The 21979-nt window shown below is 40.6% G+C and overlaps 2 protein-coding genes across 6 annotated transcripts in view; one reads left to right on the top strand and one right to left on the bottom strand.

Annotated features, from left to right (window-relative positions):
* Positions 1-752: 752 nt before the first annotated feature.
* On the top strand, positions 753-5726 carry TSSC4 (tumor suppressing subtransferable candidate 4). 5 transcript variants are annotated; one of them, XM_061999067.1, is made up of 5 exons: positions 756-858; positions 1326-1438; positions 2269-2339; positions 2472-2602; positions 3398-5726. In XM_061999067.1, the coding sequence occupies exon 5, from the start codon at positions 3486-3488 to the stop codon at positions 4509-4511; it is 1026 nt and encodes a 341-aa protein (XP_061855051.1). In that variant the 5' UTR covers positions 756-858; positions 1326-1438; positions 2269-2339; positions 2472-2602; positions 3398-3485; the 3' UTR covers positions 4512-5726. The 5 variants fall into 5 exon arrangements, with proteins under 5 accessions (XP_061855050.1, XP_061855051.1, XP_061855048.1 ...); XM_061999066.1 differs by lacking the exon at positions 2472-2602 and having other exon boundaries at positions 753-841; XM_061999064.1 differs by lacking the exon at positions 2472-2602.
* Positions 5727-6486: 760 nt separating this feature from the next.
* The window catches only part of TRPM5 (transient receptor potential cation channel subfamily M member 5), a 53222-nt gene continuing 37729 nt past the window's right edge, over positions 6487-21979 (bottom strand). Inside the window, exons 16-25 of the mRNA XM_061999069.1 lie at positions 21263-21521; positions 19926-20044; positions 19295-19427; positions 16738-16912; positions 14053-14221; positions 13198-13376; positions 11755-11887; positions 9616-9688; positions 8514-8604; positions 6487-7528 (exon numbers count right to left, since the gene is read on the bottom strand). Of these exons, the coding sequence (XP_061855053.1) occupies positions 7428-7528; positions 8514-8604; positions 9616-9688; positions 11755-11887; positions 13198-13376; positions 14053-14221; positions 16738-16912; positions 19295-19427; positions 19926-20044; positions 21263-21521 (1432 nt within the window). The 3' untranslated portion in view covers positions 6487-7427. The remainder of the gene's footprint in view (positions 7529-8513; positions 8605-9615; positions 9689-11754; positions 11888-13197; positions 13377-14052; positions 14222-16737; positions 16913-19294; positions 19428-19925; positions 20045-21262; positions 21522-21979) is intronic.

The raw sequence follows: 21979 nt of genomic DNA, 5'->3' as shown, positions 1-21979 counted from the left end.
AATGCATTTCCACTGAAAATGTCAACTTATTGCTGAACAAAGGGGAAAAAAGAAATCAGATGCCTTTGGCCAACACCCACTAAATTATTTCCAGGCAGAGCTCCACTTCCCAACACAAAGCGTTCTTTGGGACACAAATGGAAACTTCTCTTTCTTCTGTAATGGAGAAGTGGTTCTGTGCCCCAAGTGACTTGGAGGTTTCTGATGAATTAAAAAAAATAAAAAGGACCGAAAGAAAAAACCCCAGAGACTTCCTCTTCAGTTTTCACCATGGCCAAGCCCTGCCTCTCCGGTGAGAAAAAAGCCTTGCTTGGTGCGTTTTTCCTAGCCCGTTTCCTAGCCCTCTCGGTCGCAGTGCCATCTCACGGCCCCTAGCAGCCCGTGGGTGGTGGCCGCCACGCCACAGGCTCTGCGGGGTCACGGGGAAGCCCCAGACACTCTCCATCAGCAGCCCATCGCCTCACAGCCTACAAAATGGCGGCGGGGGCGACGCGGCGCACTCTGGGAGTTGTAGTTTCGCAGCCGCCGCTCAGCTCTCGTTTTGCGGCAGGCACGCCCGCGGTATTTTCCCCGCGCCACGGCTCTCAAAATGTCCCCCGGCGGGAGGAAGGCGGGCGCCTACAACTCCCTACAACGCCAAGGAGAAAGGGAGAGGCGGCGCGGGGAGGGGCAGGTGCCGCCCGCCCCGTACCGCTTTGCGCGCTGGGAGCTGTAGTCCAGCCGCGGCGCGCCGCTGCCCTTGGCGGCGGGCTGGGACTCGGTGTCCCAGCGCGCCGCGCGCCGGGGCGGCCGCGGCGGGGCGAGGCGGGAAAGGCGGGCGGCCGCTGGCAGGACGTGCGGGGTTCGTGCTGTGCCGGGGTATGGGGGGCGTCTTCCCTTCCTCGCCCCTTCGCGCTGAGGGCCCTGAGGTGGTGCTGGGCTGGCGGCCGCCCTGGGCGGCACCGAGCGGGGGCGAGGGGCTCGAGGCGGCCCTCTGTTGGGAGTGGGAACGCGTGGGGTGGGGGGTGCGGCTAGAGGAGGGTAGGAGTCCACGGAGGCGCAGAGGCCTGCGGGGCTGGGGGTGTCCGTGTCCCGGCCCTGGGAAGACAGGCGGGCCCTGGGCGGACAGGCAGGACGCTGAGGCTGTGGGCTGCGCTCGTGGTGTTGAGCAAGGCCGCGGGCCTTTGCTCGCTCCCCGGCGTGGAGGAGGCGTGAGGCAGGGGCCGCGGGCTGTTGCGGCGTAAGCACCGTCCCGAAGGAAGTGGATTGCCGGCAGGCTTTGCTGCAGTGCTGCCTCTGCAGTGTGAGCAGTGGTTTGCTGTGACCAGGCTCCGTTTTCCTCATAGGCTTGTACGAAGACGCACAAAGCCTGATAGAGCAAGACCGGGATGGAGGAGTCCAGTGGGGACCATCCCATCCGGAGAAAGTCGCGCTGTGATCACGTCACCATAGCAAACCAGTGAGTGTCTACTGTGCTCTGAGGGTCAATATATTTGGCTGCTAAGGCTAAAAGATCTTCTTAGGAGGAAAATGTGTCCTTTTTGTGTAGCCGCCCCCCAGGTGAAAGACATCCTGATTAACACTGCCATCTGAAAACAACTATTTTAGTCAGTTATGTGTCCCAGTGTCTTTTGGGGTTGTAGCTGTTACTTTTCATGTGTAATCAAATTAAACAGAAGAATATATGATTTTCATATGTTTGCTTCCTGTTTGGGTCTTACACTGAGGATGTTTTCAAAATCAGTCACCGGATCCTTTTTGTCAAAGACAGGCAGCCTTTTCATGGAACATAGCACTTCGTTGAAGTCTTTATCAGTTTTTCTGTATTTTAATGCCACATGAAGATCTGGCCCTGATTAGGACCTTTCTTTGAAAACAGAACTCTCTGGTGCCCATGGTCTTCATACTTTGCAGCACCTCATACCTGCAATGCATGACTTATTTTTGTATTTTCTTAGCTGTATTTAATACTCTATGTAGTAATGGTTTTGCACATGCGAGTTACAGGGTGTTGTGGGTTTTTTTTAACCTCGCTTCTGATCTACAGAGTGTGGTAGGCAGTGTGACTGTGGAAACTGAGTAAATATAGTGGTGCCTGCCTTATTAGGCTGTGTGTTGTCCTTATGCCAGAAATCCGGGACTATCAGCAGGCTTTTTTACCAGTGTGAGTTTGTGTCAGATTTAGAACTCAGTTCTGCAGCTTTGGGTGATTCAGGGGTAAGGAATTCTTTTTAAAGCTCACTTTAAAACTACATTTCCAGTATCTTGATGGAAATGTTTGTTTTCTAGGGTGGAAATGCTGAGATCTTTGGTGGCTTTAACACCCTCAGGAGGGGAAGCTGACTCATTCTCAAGAGAAAGTGAGTGACTAACAGACTTTCCATGTCTGTTTACTGCATTGTTTCAGGAGACTCTATAAATAGGTAGCTGAGATTATTCTAGTAATACATGAGAACTGGTTTTGTAGTTCTTTTTTTTTTTTTTTTTAATAGCTGAACCAAGGTGCACATTTACCAGCTCTGTATCTGGTTGCCCAGCAAGTGGTAGTGTGATCATCAGTTGCCTCGGTTCTGCAGGGCTCCCTTGGAGCAAATGGAATCGGATATTCCAGCCACTACCAGAGGTCAGGCTTCAGATCACACTGTTGTGTTATAGACTGAAGGGACCCAGCTCTTGCAGGCCCTTGGTTGCACCCTCCCCTCATGTCCATGCACGAGCACGACGTGTGCCATTAGTTTTCTTAATCGAGTGAGATTGGCATCGTGAGCCTGCTTGCTTTCTGATTCCAGGAATCTTGTGATGACATGAGAGCTTAAACCCTAGGAAGGAGTGGAGGTTGTACTTTGTCATTTTAAAGCAATCCTGAAAATGCAGCCCTGTGGCTTCTCTGCCACTGACCTCAGTGAGTGGTGATGACCTTTATGGTAGGCAGAATGTGATGATTATTTAGACAGGAGGTACAATGGCTAGTGCAATAAAGGACTGCAGTGGTCAAAGAAAATGTGAGAGACTAGGATGTGTTTCTTTGGATTGATACAGTGTGATAAATGCAGATGTAATTTGGAGAAGTCACTGATGTTTTTTGGAAGATGTGCAAGGCAGTAGTGAAGTATTCAGACTTGCTCGAAAAAAATACGCTCATCTTTTAGTAATTACACCTGCTTTAACCTTTAATGAAATTTGGACAGCAATGTTGTTTTTAATTCATATTCTAGTATTGAGTCTTGTATAAGTCTTTAATTTTAAAGTGCATTTGCTCCTTAAATAATGTTTTTATTTAGAGCAAAATCATTGAGGAATCTCTGAAGTACAGCTGCCTGTTAGACTGCAGTAATAATTACCTTGCATTGTGCAGAATGATTGTCTCATACTTGGTTCTTGTGTCACAGCTGGATTTTTATGCCCCTTTGTATTCTAGGCACTAAACGCACTGGACATTTGGGAAACCATATTTGCAGCTGTTCCTGGGTCTACACCAGTAACCTTGGTGGAGTGCCAGCCTGAAGATGGGAGATCAGGAGGCAGGTGAACCCTTTCTGGGGGTAGTGGCTGGTGGTGCTACAGACTACGAAGGGGTTCTGCCCTCAGACACGGTGTTGCTCAGCGATTCTGATTCCGATGATTTGGGCTTAGCAGATGAAGCAGAAGTTGATACGATATCTCCTGAGGAGCCATCTGCAGATGATAGCGATTACAGGTCAGGGGAGACCCTTGGCTCTTCAAGCAGCAGTCATGGCTCTCCTGTCCAGCCCTTCCATCTGAGGGGCATGAGCTCCACATTCTCTCTCCGTAGCCAGAGCATTTTTGATTGCCTGGAAGATGCAGCCAAGTTGTCTGTGCCCTCGATGTCTGAAGATAATGTTGTTGATGGGAGATTTAAGCGTCCATTGCCTCCAACCACAGTCACAAGTAAGATGGTTGCAGAAAGCCTGGGAAAGCAAACCAGACCGGTGCTGGCTCCCAAAACCTCTCCTGCAGTGCCTGACTATGTGGCACACCCAGAGCGCTGGACTAAATACAGCCTAGATGGAGTTTCAGAGTCTAGTGACAAGACTAACAGGGCAGTGGCCATGGAATTTCTAGAGGATTTGAAGAAAAGAAGGGAGGAAGGAAGCTCAGCTACCCAAGACAGCTACACCCCATACTTTAACCAGGACTCTTCCAGCTGTGGAGCTGGGAGGATTGTCTTCACCAAACCAGCAAAAAGGGGTGTTGATGGACTGGAAAAGAAAACATCAGCAGGGGAGGATGATAAGAAACGTGTGAAAACAGATCTGAAAGGAAAATCTCTTAAGAAGGCTGATGACTTGCGGGAGGAAGATAAAGTAGAGCTGGGGCACTTAGATAGTGCAAGTGGAAGGGCAACAGAGGACGAGGAAGGTGTGATGGCAGGGGACCTGAATACAGCAAGGTTTAGTGGTGCAGGTGAAGAGCCATCAGTGGAAACTGTTGGATTCCATTGCAATAAGAAGAGGAATAGGAAAAATTTCAGACCTAAAGTAGATGATGAAGGGGAGGAGGAAGAGCCCTGAAGGATGGAGCATATTGGAAACATCTAAGGACTTGTGTTGTCTTTGGATATGTTTGGGGGTTTTATTTACTTTTTTGTTCAGTCTGGAAACCATACAATAGCTTCTTGTATAACAGTTTGTGTTGTCATTTTATGGTGTTAGAAAGGAATCTACCTAAAATACACTTCAGGCTTTTTGTTGTGAGAGGTCTGTGTGCACAGGGCAGCTGCACCCTAGCAGCAGAGAATAAGGTGTGCTTTGTTGGCTGAGCAGCTCGCTGGGGCTGGCTCTGGAGCCGAAGTAGCCAAAAGAAAAGATGTGTCAGCTAAAAGGATGCAAGGCTTCCTACTGACCCACAAATTTAGAGCTGTTCTCAGATCTCGTAGAATCTTGGAACAAAGATGATGAGCTCATTATGTATAGATTTTTAAAGCATGGAAATAAAACCTGGTCTTCCTCTAGATGTGATTTCTCTTGGTCCTCTCCCAAGGAGGAATCTTTTTTTGGTTTTCCACATCCTTCTGCCGTTGCCACTGAGCAGAAGCATAACGGTGCCCCATTGGGAGCCCCTTATTTAGTGTCATATGGTAAAGATTTTCAAACATACAATGTGTGCTGTGGAGAGGTGCAACTCTGGATACGTCCTGGTCAAGACACAGGATGACTTCAGCACATCTCACCACATTGAGCACAGGTTAGAATTCACAACAGCTGGAGGTGTGAAGCTGGGCAGTAGCTTTTCCACTTTCTGGTATGCTGTGGTGTGACAATACTTGGCCTGCACCTTTCTATATCCTTTCCATGTGGCACTGCTTCCATGTGTATTCTCTGTGTAATTTGGTGGGAATGAGGTGTTTATACCAGAACTGAATAAGTTGGGGTTTTTTTACTGGGATTCAATAAACTCTCAGTTTTAGCTCAGTGTCTTCATGTTGAACCTGGAGCTGATTGATGCACCTATTGAAGTTTGAACAAATACTCGGTTTATTTGATTTGAGAATTGACTTGAAAATCTTCTAGAATGTTACTCCAAGCTTACTCTCTTGTGACTTCTCCCTTAAGTCTTAGATTCTAAAATTAACGCTTCTAGAATTTTGAATTGTTTTAAAATATGCAGAGAATCACCTCATAGGATGAATCACCTCATCCCATGAATCACATTGTAGTGAATGTCAAACAGAATCAGTTTTAACACAGAATGTTAATAAATTTTATAAATAAGATTGAAAGAGAAAATTCTTTGAAAGATTTTTTATTTGAAACTCAGATTAGTTTGGACTGACATTTTTTTGCCAGTATTCTAAGTTAACCAGGCCCAACGTTACCATTTGTAACATGTATGTGAAAGATGCCTTCTTCACTGTTTGTGATCTTTCTTGCCAGACTTTGCCTGCCCAGACTCTGAAGGGCATTTGAGGAGATTCCTTCTTTGCGGTGGTGGGGGGTGGTGGTATCAGCACTTGTTTCCAATGGATAGTTAATGTGCCAATCACAGTTAAAATAGTAGCCATTTCAGAGTGGAAACTGCTGCCAAGGACAGGGCATGCTAGTTGTAAGGTATGCAGTATTTTCCTGACAAGAACTAGAGCTTGATGCAAACTCACTGATTTTGTAACTTCTGCTTGCCTGGGGTGAAGAACAGTTAGTCCATTACTGAAATCCCATCACTGTTAACAAGGTTGCTGAGGTCTAGGGCAGACATGAGCAAACTGGGCCTTTTTGATGAAGACATCATAACCAGACTTAATATCTACTAATGAAGGACTTGCATCAAGGGATATTTTTTATCAGTTCTGAAGTTTTATTTTTCTGCCTCTGGTAACAGGGAAAGCTTTTGCACAACTTACATTTTAAGTTGCATTGAGTGAGTTTTACACATACAAGGAAATTAAGCCAATTGAAGCTTATTTGTGTAAGAGTGACTGTAACCCAATACTTCCTCCTTCTGATGCTGTTTGTGTTATTCAAAAAAAAAATCCACTTTAAAGGACAGTAGTAATATTCATTTTATTGGTGTCTCTTTTCATACAGATTTCTAATAGAGCCAGCTGCGTTTGTATGCTAGAAATGCACATGCCAGTTTAAGTAATGAACAAAATGACAAACAGTCCAAATTCCTAGTGGCTAGGAAAATTCTTGCTACACATTTTGCACTTAGAGACCTAAGTGATTTTTCTTTTTTCCTGACCTTTGAGAGAAAACAGTAAAATGCAGTCAGAAAAGCACTCAGGTGCAGTGCTCATGCAGTGTGATACCTAAAGGCAAAGCAGCAGCAGCAGGAATGGGGCAGTGGCTGCAGCTGTAGGAGGGGCACCTGCTCTGCCTTTGGAAAGGAACTGCAAGCCCCTACATGCTGGGAGGCTGCACTGTGGAGCTGAGCAAGGAGCACAAGCAGGGCAATGCCACCCAGAAGCCAGCATGGGAGGAGAAGGCAGGTTGGCTGAGGGTTGTAAGGAATCAGGAACTGTATAGATTGCAGGAGCTCAGTGTCTGTAGGCCTTTTACTGTGGAAACTTGATTTTCCTCTCTAAGCAACTCAGAAATATGAGTTTGCTTTCCTGGCCAAGGAAGTGGCTCAGGTGATCACCCTTCCAAAGGGTTCCGTGTGGAAACGGGCAGTGATGGCATTGATGTGGCATTCAGAGGGCAGGCTGTGTTTAGAAAATAAGGTGACAGAATCATCCCGGAGGAGAAAGTTTTTAGTGCACTTGGGGAATGGGGTTTTGGAGAAAAGACTGAGTGTTACAGGAGCAGGAGGAAAGAAAGCCCAAGAAATTGAAGGAAGAAGATTAAGAAGTTCTCAGTAGAGTCAACTGCTGACAGTACTTGGCATAAAAGCTTTGAGAACTAGGCCTTGGGCCTGCGGGATACCAGGATTTTACTTCCACAGTAGTTCAATACGACAAAAGGTTTAACGTCAAGAAGCAAGAATAGAATTTAGTTGTCAATGTATGTGATATCAATCTCAGACTGATCTGCACGCTCTTCTCTTTCACTTCTTCCCAGCAAAGGCACTTCTGGCTTGGCATTCATCACACCTAATAGGATAGTAAAAGCCATGAGCTTGTTTAAAAGCCTTAGGACAAGGGCCACATGGTAGTAATTGCTAAGAAACTTTAAAATGTTGAAAAAATCCATAATAAAAACAATACACTGTACTTTGCATTTGCTCAGTAAATGACAAACAAGTTCCTTCTTTGTTTTTCAGCTATTCAAGTTTCTGATCTTAATGCAGTTACAGTATTAAAATGTCTGAGAACAGGCTTCAGGATGTTCTTTCTGACTAGAACGTTGATAATGAAGCATTTTACTTATGTGTTTTATAGGCTTCTCACAGAATTACGTCAGGCTGGATGTTTGTTCGACTCTGAGTGACTTGAGGCCTTGTCATGTCTTGTCCTTGTCATGGAAACTTTGACAAGTTTCCACCTACTTCTTTTTCCCCATATAGTATATATATGTTCAGTTTGTGGCTCTTGGAGCTTTTGTGTGTGTGTATGTATAACAGTAGCAGATAGTATTGAAACAGATCATTGAGAAGACTGTCTCAAACTGTGTTGGATACCCCACAGCAGATAAGAAATGGTCTTCTGTCTCATTTTAAACTGCAGACAGTGGAGCCCTGGGATACAGGACAAGATTCTTAACTGACAGAAATAGATGCAGCTCCAATTTACCAATACAAATTGACTGTGTTGATCAAAACAAAGTGGGAGGCTTGCTCAATTTTTAATTGTTATTGTTATCCATATGAAACATGTTGGTAATACTTGGGTGGTACTGTCTCACAGAACCCCCATGACCATCCTCTCAAGAAACCGTGTGGCCACTAGATATGTATTTACATGCTTGCGGTTGGACGAGATCATTCTAACTCACACTAAGCAACAGTCCTTTCCCCAAAGCTTTTAAGCATATTTTGCAAAAGGTAGTTTTTTAATTCTGAAGTATGAATACTTTGATCCTTGTTTATATTCCTATTGCCTCATAAGTAGCTTTTCCACGATTGTGTTCAGTACTTACGTGTGTAGTTCGGAGCTGGGTGGTTGCACAAGAGGTTGGTTTTGGTTAAAGCCTCTGCCATTGAGGAGATAGCAGCTGTACAGTAGCAAATCTACAAAACAGGGAGTGATTTCTACACCAGCTAATTTTTGTAGTACTTTATTCATTCTTAAATTTGCAAGAAAGATAATCTAGGCAACAGGCAGAAGCGGCAGCACAGAGGTACCACATATATTTACCATTTTTGAAGAAGTAGTTGAGTGATCTGGAATAAGGTTTGTGTTAAATACCTTCCCTTTTTTGTGTGATTATAATTGCATTATTTCAAGCTCGCACAAACATTGAAGCATTTCTGGTGTGTTCCTGTTGCATCTGTATTTGGTGTCAACATTGTTCATGACTTTTTTCAAGAAGCCATAAAACGGATAAGAAAGGGGAGGGAAACTGCAGTGGTAGTATTAAGATAAGAAACTTTCAGTGAAGCCAAAAATGACACTGGAGAGTTCTAGGGACAAAGAGAACAATAACAGTTTTGCTACACAGCACATGGTAATACTGAGTATTTTCAGACCATTTAAAATATGTTTGTTTATATTTCAAAGGTTTGTCCTCAAAAACTTCAGATAGGGTTTCCTTCTATTATTTGTGTTTCACGTTTTTTACATTTACATTTCCCTTTGAGATGTTGGTATCTGATATCTAACAAAATTAGAAAAACTGATGTCCAAGATTAGTCTAGGCCAGATCAGACAGAATCTGGGTATTTTCAAAGTTGTCAGTTTTATAGAAAGTAAAGCTGTGAGAAGGAAGAGAAGGGGGGGGAGGTGTGGGGGGAAGATGACGTGTTTGCTTCCAGAAGCATCTTTAACAAAGGAAATAATCACTTCAAGTAGAGAAACAAGGAGAGAAAAAAAATGCTGTATTCCTGTTCCTCCTTTCTACCAGTCAGAAAAGTTTATTTATATATATTACCAGAGACAAAATAATAATAGGGAAAGTGAAATCATAACACATCCATTTCTCCTTTCCTTTATCCATAAACAGAGTCTGCCAGGCCACCATTAAATGAGAAACATGGTGAAATCCTATAGCTGATGTAAATGCCTATAAAACTGTTACTTACGTGGGCTTCCATAGCGCTAAACCGCTTTTCTTGCTCTTTCAATCCACTAAAATGTTTAGACAAATTATCCACCCTGAGGAAGCAAAGCAGACAGGCTAAGCAAAAAAAAATGGCCTCAGAAGAAATCCTAAACCACTGCACTCATGTAACTTACTAGAGCCACAGCCCCTTGATGGCAGTTCTGTGCTGCTGAGACATCCCAGAGCCCCCCAAAAGTTTTGGCCTCTTGAGGTGTTCCTGCAAGTATCTATTGAACAGAGCAGCACTTCTGGAACACTCTTATGCACATGTATCCCAGGGACTCATAAACTCACACATTACAGCAGCTGCTTAGCTTCTGGTGAGGGCCCCTTAGCCCCAGCTGCAGCGGGAATCAAGGACAGCATAAAGAATCCTTAAGTGCAGCTCTATCTCTCTAACCACTTACAGGTCCCACCTGTACCAAGTGTAAACTGATTCTGCTGTGAGAAGTGAGGCCACAGTAATTTCCATCAAGACAGGATAGATGAGCCATTTAAAATTTATACAAGGTTTTATTTTTGGAAACTATCTTGATGTTTGTATCCTTTTTTTTCCACACAGCCCAAAGGGACTTTGTAGAGATCTTTTCCACAGTGCCTCCAAACTGTTGTGTTATCCACATGCTTTCTGTATCCTTCACCTCTTCTCCCATCAGGCTCTTAGTCTTAGCGTCTGATTCCTCACAGGCTATTCAAATCCCTCTCTGCTTTGTCCTAACTACTGTTTCAAAGCTTTCCTCCAACAGGTTATGTTCCATACAGGTATGTGAAAAAAGCTACTGGAAGAGTCTAATGCGTTTTGGGGTTGATTCAGTGCAAAGTTCAAAGGTGCCCTTTCTGAGGGTTTCGTCAGGTTCCAAATACACACTGCTACCACTGAAGAGCAAGGATAAAAATCCACAGGTTTAGTGACGTTCATCAGAACCTTTTTTATTTTCTTTCTGGCTCTTCTGTATCAGAAATACTATAAAGCCAGACTGATTCTTACTTTTCCTCTCCAGGCAGTGACTTCATTTGCAATGCACCATCTTTAAAGCTAGAAAGAACATTGATTATGCCTTCTGTTTGGAAGCAGTTACACGTGTTTATTGCTTGATCTCAAAAGATGAGCTCTCAATCTTAGGGTCTGTCACTGACTTGCTTATAAAAATAAAGTTTAAACCAACATAATTCTAAATTATTATGACTCGAGAGTCTATGTGGATTAGAGGGAGAAGAGTATTTCCCAAGAACATACTCGAGTACACTGTTCTGGTCTCTAGCTATTCTATGAATTAGACAGATGGAGGTTTGTTTTGAAAGACAGCACAGAAAGAGCAGCTAGCACAAGAACATTCCATGGAACCTTCTTGTTATGATAACTTTCATGCCCATTGTGCCTCTATTTGAGTCAGGTTTATCCTAAGAGGAAAGACCTGAAACAGGTGTGAAAATCTTTAAAGAATGCTTTGCTGCCTGGCTTTATGTATTGCTTTAGGTGTTTCTGTTTTCCCTGCATATAAAGCCTTTGTGTCTCACTTAAAGGAGTAAACCTCCAAATAATAATTCAGGACTTTTTCCTCTAGAATACTAAACCAATTTAAGCAATATTCCTGGGAGGGAGGTATTTCAGAGAAGTATTTAAATGAAGACTTGTTTTATTAAATAAAATTTTTGAGCCAAAGTCATTGGTTTCTGGTTGAAAAATGTAGTCTCATGCCATAAAGCCATGAATAGTTGTTATTCTGCATCTGTGTGCTGGGGATAATTCAGGATATCTTAGGTCTCCATTCAAAAGTCTAATTCAAAAGGCTGTGTTGTAGTTGTGCAGGGGATGGAGCACATGCACTGCACTGTAGCAAAGAAAGTGTTCTTCCACCATTTCATCATTAATATGATTTTCATTGAGCTTGACTGCAGATTTAACTGGAGCTCATGGATCTGTAATGGCACATACTTCAAGAGTGCCCTAAACTCTTCTAGCGTTGTAGTGGTTCTGGCTTCTCCCATATTTTTCACGGACTGTTTTGTTTCCTAACTGCATTCTGGTGACATACAAGCTTTACAAGCACTTGAATGTTTATCTCATTCAAAGCTGAAGACTTGAAAGGTACACTTATTGTGGCTCAGAATAACATACTTAGTAGAGGCAGCCTTCAGCCGTTCTTCAGTGCTTTCTTTCCTTTCTTGTTCAAGGTTTACAAGATAATTTTCTTTTTGCACCAGCTCCCATGTTATAATTTTTTGATCTAGGCCAACTGGAAGATCTCTTTCTGTAGGAAAAAGAAATTAAGAATTGTATTTTACTCCTATTTCTCTTATATTAGTAATGGAAGGCTGCTATGCTGAAGAAAAATAACATCTTGCCATTGCAGGCCCTTTGCTATTGCAGGAGTGTCACGCTCTTAAAATGCAGTGTAAAATTATTTTTTTTATTCTTTTTCTTTCTTGTGATGGAAAGCAATAGACATTTTTGAAGTTGGGTATGACTCCTGAGTTTTTTAAAGAACAGCATCGTCCAATTTCTGTGGCTCCATTTAAGCTCATTTATAACCTTAATGACTTCTGACGTATTTTAGCACCAGTGTACTTAACGAGGAGAGCTTTATGTTCAGATGAACTTTATCATCTAAGCTTCTTTATTAGAACAATTAGGAAGGACAAACTGTGAATAAATCCTTGCATCTTGAAGCTGCTTGTTGTCATGTGTCCCACGCAACACCAGACTTCAATTTCACAGACATATTTTGCATGTAACATACTGGGTTTGTATCTTTGTAAGGATTAGTAAAAGGGCTCGCTTCCTGCATTCTCCAAACACTACTGAGTCTATAACCTGGGTAGTCAGGTGCTTGCTTTCTTAGGGAAAACCAAAAATGGTTTGGTTTTGTCTTTGAAGGCTGGCTAGAAGGAGTGTGTCTGAAAGAGAGCTTAGCCAAAAGGCTCTGAATTGGCCTAGTCTGACAGGCTTACAGTTCTTCTCCAAAGCTCACTGTAAGCCTGCACATGAAGAGTAAATAGGCTTATTATCTGACATTATTAAACTAAATGGATGAAGTTTGCCATCACTATAGAAAGCCTTCAAATGCCTTCTGTAATTAGCTGAACTTCATCTGCCTTTTAAATTATAATTTTTCAGAGACTACCATTTCTCTAAGTGTGCTCTCTCTCTCTCTAAGTCTCTGTATTGGGAAATTCCACTGATCCTAGTAGATTATTTTAATTTGATATGTGTTCAAGGTTGCCTGTAATAATTGCTAAAATTCAGGAACAAACGAAATAACTATTCATTAAACCTATCCAGTTATCTCTTCAGAAATCAAATCCTTTTAACTAGTTTTAAATCAACACCTTTGTTATAATAACTCTGGTGCATAAAGAGATGCATTGTGGGAAACTGTTTAGAGCAGAGATTACATTATAAGCCTTAATTTTTCATTTGCACTCTCCTGGCACTCTTTGTTAAAAATAAATCGTGACTCTTGGCTTAAGGAATTCTTAGTTGCTCTTCTGCTTTGCCTATGCAGCGTGTCCTAGGAAAGAGTCAGAGTCCCCAGGCACTAGAGGTGTGCTAATGACTCACCGAGATGCTCTTTTTTATGTTTTGTGTTGTTGAAGATCCTTCTGAGAACCAGAGTTATGTGGTTAATAATGATGAATGGTGGTGCTAAGGCAGGCCGGCCGTGATATTCAACAATCAGGTTGTAGCGCTGAATTTTCCAGAAGATGTCTGCATTGCCCTGAACAACTTGAAAAGTGTAACTGTAATTGAGGAAAAAAGAAGTATATAACTGTTTTACCACAACAGGTTAAAGCTTATTATTACAAATTTTAATCCCATGTTTACTTTAAAAACCAAAACAAAGCAGCAAGCTCTGTAACTTGTGCTAATTTAATCTAAAGATTGTGCAAATTCTTAGATATTAAAATAATTGCAGTTGCGGTCTTCAAATGTAAAAAATACATTAACGTAAAAGATCTATTCGGTGTTTTGTAAAATAAAGGTAATTCCTTTCTCGGGCAAGATCAGCAAACACGCCCTGTCAGTTCTTCAACCAAAGGAATCATTATTAGCTGTGTTGACATCAAGCATTTCCCCTCTGTGGAGATGATCCGCTGTTATATCTGCCAAGTTTACAGTTGCTCTGCACCTGCAGACTTGTGCTGCAGCACAGCCAGGGATCCAGGCCCTTCTAATTGAATTTTCAGCAGTGAAAGAAGCTTCTGTTCTTCATGACTTTAATGTGGCTAGAGTAAGGAGGATGATAACTTAAGGACTACATGATCACAGAAGTCTCCCAATCAATCCTCAAATAATATTCATTAGGAAAATTGCTAGTGTTTTCCAAAATGAGTAGACAACAGCAATGTAGTAAATGCGGGCATTCAGTTAAAACTTTGTAGCCTCTATTTTGATACATACTGAAGTTGCTCTTACCTGAACATAGCAATCAGGAGATTCATAAGGAGAACATTTGTGACTAGCAGGAAGATGACCAACAGAAGTATGACAAGCCAGTTGGCATAGCTATTAGGACACGATGGCAAGTTCTCCTGCAGAATCTGCAGTGGATTGTATGTGCAGTTCCTGGGATATGTTCGGGATGCTGCAAAGAAAGATAAAGTTTTGACAAATCCTATTGCTACATGTATCTCTTACAGTGGATACAAAAGCTTTGCATTTTGGTGAGCAAAATCTCTGACTTAAAAGGAAGAATGGCAAGAGTAACAAATTGTTGCTGAGGTTTGAAGCATTGCATTTCATACCTATTAACCATGCAAGTAAAAGCTGAATTAACATCCTAAACATGTATTTTTGAAAGAACTAGTGACATGGATGGATACATATATTTAGTACTGTTATGGTTAAGATACAAATCAAGACAATGATATTGATGACTAAAATGAGGTTTAATCTTGGCTGCATATGAACAGCAGCATAATTTTATTCTGAGTATTTTACAATCACAAAAGTTTAAACCCCATATTCTGGTAGTATTGTTGTACTGCCCTTGTTGACTACTAGCAGGACCCTAAAGACAAGACTCTCTTTATCCTAAAATAACGCTTCTTTCTTTGAGCTACTGAGCTAGTTCTTGCAGCTGAAAGAGCATTTATGTGAACTAATATCCAGTGTCTTTAATTTTGTGAAAATGTTATGATGTACATGTACATGAAGAGACAGTGCTTTAATGTGCTAGAGGTTTGCAACCCTAGGACAACCTTTGGAACTTGTCTTCTCGTTCAGTCGTAAGACAGCTGTAACAGTTGACGTTTTAGTAATGTTCAGCAAAGAGGGGCTGTACTGACAAGCCTGTAACTAACTTTTTAGTAACATGCAGCAGAGGAGGATTGTACTGAAAAGGCTGTAACATTTTTTAGACTATTTTTGAGTTCCTGAAGTCAAACCACCTTTGACTATCGGTTGTTCTCCCACATACTTACTTTTGTCTTCATGCTGGTATGCATATTAGAAGAAAAAACTCAGTAAAAGCTGGGGAAGGGGTACCTCATTGTAAATGTAAACTACTTTGTAGATTTGAGCTTGCAGTCAAGGATAATAAGAATGGTTCTACTGCACCAGCCTAGAGGCCTAGCCCCATATCTTGTCTCCAGCTCTGAATTAAATCTACAAATTTAGAGTAGCATAATGATACTTACCTTATTGTTCTTTATTTTTTTTTTCACTAATAATTCTTTTTCTCATAGCCACAGATAAGCCCATGATCATATTTCTTAAAGCATGCAGTTATATCAAAGCTTACCACAGCTGGGACTGCTTTCACCAAGTGCATTACCTTATATTTACCTACCTTATATTGACCTACACCGAATTTCATTTGATGGTTTAGCACTCATAGCATACTCTGCAACTCTTAGGTGTCAGCCTCACTCCTTACTACTCATTAATGTAATTTCATCAGCAAATTTTATCCCCCTCATTACACATCTCCTTCTCTATATGTTTCATAAAGATATTAAACTGAACCAGCCCCAGAGGGCCTGAGGACAAATGACTCCTTTCTGGAAGCTGCCAGTGTAATTAATTTTTTTTGTATGTCTTTTGAGCAGTTATTTATCCAGGTGAAGACACCCTTTCGAGTCTTAACAGAGAGAAACACACATTTCCGGGGAATGCTACATCTATCCTATTTCTAAATTAGATGAATTCTATTCGAGAAATATTTTAATGGAAATAAGAGTGCCTGGTGATGCTGTGTACACTTCTACTGTAGGCATTGCAAGTTGAGATGGATCACATCCCTGCTCTCTTGTCTCTTTCAGACTTTTTTTGTCCTAGGAGGTACTTTTTCTTATTAAGCAGAGTGAACATGAAAGAATGCTTACTGGTTTTCTTCTGTCTATGGGATTTTTTTGGTTCCATCTATATTATCTCAAGTTTGAATTCTTCTTCAATATTACCACTGACATTTAGAATTGTTATTCAGGCTAAATGCTGTGGCATTACTTCAGAGTCCTTTGGGAGATGACCTATTCTGTATTTTACCTGCTTAACTATCAGAAATGTTGCATTTGAACTTTTGTGTCTGAGAATTTCCATGTCATGTGATTATTTTTATGTTGTTCTGTTTGAAAAATTGAACATATGCAATTACTAGCTTTATTTGATTTGGGCTGCTTTGCCTCCAGAGTCAATAAAGGCTCTAGAGGAGTATTTATTCTAAAACATAAGTGTTTGCTTAAGGGCAAAGCTGTACTGCTTTAACACTGTCACATTAAACTACTGCCAAAATGTATGGAGGTGCTAGTATTTCAGTTGACACGGGGTTATCTGGGTCTAGGTTAGTCTGAATGGAAATAGATTGAGTGAAAGAAGGTATGACAGTCTTTAAAACTGAAAATCCTTGTGTAAGTATTTCAGACAGCTCATCTGAATAGGGCCAACCCTTACCCTCTAATGCATTTCCACAATGCACCTTATCTCTTTGTAAATACACTATTAATATCATAGCAATGTGAAAGCTTTGGCCTGCAAGACAAAGATTTGAAAAAACCCCACAAAAAACCTAAAGAAAGGCGATACTGGGAAAAAATTCCATACTCTAATCAGACATCTGCATTCAAAAATGGCCAAGTTAAGGAGGGAAAGATGTTTCCTCACTGTCTATTTCATCCAGTGGAATCTGGCCAAATATCTGCAGGTAGGGACGATAAAGCACCCTTCTGAATATCCATTCCACTTGGCTGTCATCAGGATGAAGTAGAGCTTGAGTTGTCACACCATAGGCAATAAGCCACACACTCAGGAAAAACAGAAAGAAGAAAACATCCTTCACCTAAAAAAGAGAGGGGAGGGGGATAAAAGGAAGAGTGGTGACTGTGATAGCATAGTCGAGGAACGGTAGTCTTTCTATATGAAAATGACTCAAATAATTCAGTTTCTTTTCAAGCTTGTTGAGGTTAAAGGAGGTGGAATATGATACAGTTCCATGCACAGAATTCCTCTCTTGACCTTGCTGTTATCATATTGTTCTTTGCCTGTAATCAGCATTTTTCTTTGATAATTCATTTAGATAAAGTCATGTTTTACATTAAAACCTTGCTTTTTGATCATTGTCCATTTAAAAATAAACACATTTTATCTTTTCAAGTGAATCTCATTGTACATTTCAAATGCAGGTTTTCTGTGAGATCTCACAGACTGTTTTACTGTGAATTACAAGGGTTCTGCTGCAGCAGTGAATCCTAGTAACAGTGCTCACTGATGAATACTGAAACACTTATACAGCAGACTTTGAAGGCTGCAAGGATCAAGTAGCATCTGTCTTGGGTTTTCAAGCTAAATAATGCATCTGACGGATTGTTTTCAGGGCTTCCTGCTTTTAAACACTTTGTTTCTCTGCAGAAGCAAAAGTAATTGAATCCTAAAACACTTACTTTAAAAACAAAAATCTCAATCTAATATGTATTTCAAGTGCAATAATTTTTCCCTAGTGGAAGAGGAACACTTCATCCCTCTTCCCATCTAATCTGACAGAGTTCATTAGGGACTGTAGGTTCATTTCAATTAGATTATTGGATTGTGCAGTTACGCAAAGCAGAGTAATTTCAGACCTCTAGGACACTGCTTGGAATTCTGTTGAGAAACATGGTATGTAACCAGGCAAGCTGTAGTTTATGTGTCTTTGACTTTTACCAATCTATTTTGTTCTCTGCATGATTTAAAATTTATCAATGCTGCAAGGACTATAATGGTGAGAATGGTGGCAAGCCTGGAAGTGTTTTTTCTCCAGTTGGCAGTCTCTCTGTGAATGGGCATTGTCCTGGCATTGAACTGCCATTTTAGCAGCTACCAGACTTGTTTCAGCAATTCTGTAGCAAGGTTAAAAAGAAGAAAGACAATAAGAGACAATCTTGGATTGCTTCTCTGTTTAAGCAAAGGAAATGATCTTGCTTGAACTCACTTTATGAACCTTTCAAGAAGGTATTATTTACTGGAGTAACTTTCATTGTTCTTTCATCTGATGTAAGATTCAGCACTGAACTACCAAAACTCACATGTTGTGTTGCCTTGGTTGGGGGAAGATGAAAGGTCCCATTTTATGGGTTTGTCTAGGCTGCTGTTCATGTTCTTATTTGTATCTTTTCACTCTTGGTATTATCTCCTATGACTTCAGATGCCAATATAGTGGACACATCACCATATGTGTTCAAGGCCCTAGTTTGGCTTGATACGCAGCAAGGAAGGGATAGAAGCTGTAGATCTGACTTCTTTCTTACAGTAGAAGTTTATGAATGTTGTAAGCTAGATAATGTTCAAGAGCAAGCATTTATTTGCCATTTACCCTTTTGCTACTCCAAGCAAATGTCATGTCAAGAGTTCTAGTTATTGCATTTGTAGACAAATCCAAATAGCTTGGTAGTTATGTTTATTCAATGTATAGGCTTGTTTAGACTATAGGGCTTTTACTGAGATCTGTTTTGAGCCACAAATATTTGTAGGTTCTATAATAGCACTTACAATTAGATGAACGCCTATTAATCAGTGTCTGTGAGCTAATTGGCCTAGAGGATAAACATGCATAAACAAAAAACTACTTCAACCAACCAAGGGATACCCAAGCACAACAATTGTAGTCCTAATGTCTCAGGAGTGTGGTAATAAATAAAAATCTTTTATCAACATCTTCCAACATATGCTCACAAAGTACTAATATGTTTTCATTGTAACATGGAGCTACAAAATACAAATATCTCCTGTGAGAAACTTGCAACTATCCATTTTCACAGATTTTTTTTTACACTTTTTGCAGATAACATAATCTATTTCATCAGGTGGAACAGAGTGGTTCAGTAAATGCCCTGCCCTTCTGTTAATGGCCTGTTGTCTGAGGTCTGCTCTGAACGCACTCAGTTTATGAAGTAGGAGAAACAGCAGTCAGTCAAAGACACTCTACTCTCAATTTGTGAGAGTTTAAGGTGAGGTTCAAGGATTAGTAAAATGGGACCAACTTAGTACACGACAGAGGTCTTCAGAAGGATCTATTTCAAACTCGTTGCATCTAATACTTGTGATAAATAAGGGAATAAATGCAAAATGACAAGCCTTAAAAATAAAAAGATAAATTCTAAACCAACTTCCTCTGTAAAGAGAAGATTTCCTACTTGCAATTTTTTAGAAGGAACAAGCATTTCTTTGAGAGAGACTGCACACTTACCATCCTTTCCACAATTATGATCTTTGGTCCAAGTTGTTTGTGAACTGCAAAAATATGTATAAGCCTAAGTGTAAACACCATAAAATCAATGGCAAGTATTGTACGGCCAGCTTGAAAAGTCGAGTTCAGCATCCTGCAGAACACATGAAATGAAACATTAGATGTCAGTAAGTACTGCTGAGAAGTATTTTCTTAAATCTTACACTCAGTTTCCAGGCATAGTCTAGTTAGGAAAGGCAAATGCTTCAGGGCTGGGGTTGCATAGGCCTGTAAGAGGAATGTAACACGATGTCGGTACTTTGATTAGAAATAGCCAAATGATGGAAGGACACTGTATTCTCTGTCTTGGCTTCAATAAGATTTATATTTTAAAAGCCCCAAGAAATTATACTATAAAACAAACCAAAAATAGGATATTTTCCATACATGTGTTTGAATATAACAATATGTGTTTTTGTGGTCTCTAGAACAACTTTGATGAGTCCACAGAATTTGAGAGGCTTTTCTTGCAGAAACGTGTCTCAAAGTTTATAATAGTAAGTGTCACAGCCTGTCCTCACATGCCCATGAGATCCTCCTGTAAACTGACATACATAGCCCTTGCTACATATCCCATGGAACAGATACATGCCTGCAGACTACCCCAATTATAAAGAGGAAGATGGTCACCATATCACATTTATTCCAGTTATCCTCCACATACAGTTTACATTTTTTTATTAAATTTGTATCTTCATCTGTATAGAAACTCTGAAAAAGAGAAACAACAATTGGTATTGATCTGTTCCTAGTTTAACTATTTCATTGAGTTTTAACATAATCCCCGTTTCCTTTTTATCTTTCATTGCAAAGAGCAAAACCAAATTCCTAGTGTAACAGAAAAAAAGCTTGAAAACATAAGTGTGGTTTAGTGTCTTAAAATCAAAAGGTGGGTGAATTTTTTCTTCTTGTGATATTAGTCTGAAGGATTTTTGAGCCTGATTTAAGATTTGGTCAGCATTCTGGCTGTTAAACAATACAACAACTTCTAGATAAAGTTATATCTAAACAGCATGAACAGATTTGGTATTTGTATACTGGAATTATCAGTGAGTGCACATCTGATTAGCTAGGCAAAGAGTTTACTTTCTTTTAGCCTGGCACTCATCATGTTTTACAGGTTTATAAAAAAATGTTCTTAGAAATATTTCCATGTCCTCCTCTGGTTATGGCCTTGCTGCGTAGTTTCAAATACATTGTGACAAACTGAGATCCTCTTCACTGTCTCTATTGCTTGAATAATAAACACCTACTTTTTATTCTGAAGTGTTTATAACTGCTTTTTCTGTCTGAAGAGGGTGGCTTTATGCATCCACAGCTGGCAACACACCAGCACTATTGTTCACATGTTATATTGGCTGTTGAGCTGAGGACATTCCAGAACCAGTTAGTAGGAGAGTAATGGAGGGTTATTTTGTTGGTTGGTTGGGTTTTTTTAAGAAAAGCAAACCTGGCCTGTTGGTTTGAGTTGATAAGTACTTTAGGAAAGCCACAAATAATCTGAATGAATTTAGTTGTTTTCTTTCCCATTGGGAAAGAATCTCTTAAAAGGATGTAGATTTGTCTGCTGTGTTTCCAGGTATAGAATATAACTTCCAAAGTAACATTATTTGTGATGGACCTAGGTTTGGGGAGTAAAATCACTTAATTTTGAAAGTGAAGGACACCTGAATCTTAGTAGCTCACTTGTCTTGGCTACAGCTGGAGAATGATGGAAAACGGTAAGTGCAGTCACAGGTTTTTATGGTGGAGGAAGAGTTTGTTCTGGGAGGTGGAGCGTTTTGGTTAAGTTCTGTATTGCTCTTCTGGGTGAAAGTGCACCTGACACATGAAATCTTCAAGCTTGTATGCCTACACAGATTGCAAATCTATTCAAAATATTGATTCAGGTTTTACTGTGTTAGGACTAAGATGTTGAGAGTTACTGACCTGTCGTATTTCTTCCAAAACCAGGGTAAACACCCAGAAGTAGAGTATAACTTCTTTAGCAGATGGACCCTCAGGAGGAGGTGGTTGAAAGTCCAGTAAAAGGACGTAAGCAAATAGAAACAGAAAAGCAAAATACATTATAACATTCCCCATAAATACAGTTACAGGAGCACTCCAGAATTTCCTCCACCGAGTAAGCATGAATGTCACCCACGCTGTGGACTCAGAAGAGTTCTGCTTCTCCAATCTACTGTTTCCTCTGCAAAACAAAAAGAGTATAGGCTTGGTGCTGAAACTAGTTCATGGGAATAGGCTTGATATTGTAGTACATAAAGTCTCTTGTAAGACAGAGGTGCTGGGGCTGGCAAGGGAGACTTTAGAAGTCAGGGCAATCACATTAACCTAGCAGAAGCATTTGAAGTCAAAAAGAAGGCTTTGAAAAATGAAATTACATCAGACTTAAATGTATATTCTTGTTATTTCAAGTTTGTTTTATTATTTTGTTTTATAAATTTGTTATGTTCCTGCATGTAGTACAAACACTGTGCAAATACACAAGGAAAGAGGGAAGTGGGCTAATTGCTCTATATAATCCTAAACAATAGGAAAGAAAAGCAAATGGCCAATGTAGTTTGCAAGTCAGTTCTTAATTATTTTGGTTCTAAAAATTTCTTGCACTGTTCTTATTGTTGTTGTGACTTCAAACAATTCCTCTTT

The sequence above is a fragment of the Colius striatus genome, chromosome 7, assembly GCF_028858725.1.
Source record: "Colius striatus isolate bColStr4 chromosome 7, bColStr4.1.hap1, whole genome shotgun sequence".
Taxonomy (NCBI): Eukaryota; Metazoa; Chordata; class Aves; order Coliiformes; family Coliidae; genus Colius; species Colius striatus.
Note: the sequence above shows the minus strand (reverse complement) of the source record. Positions and strands in the feature narration are given on the sequence as shown.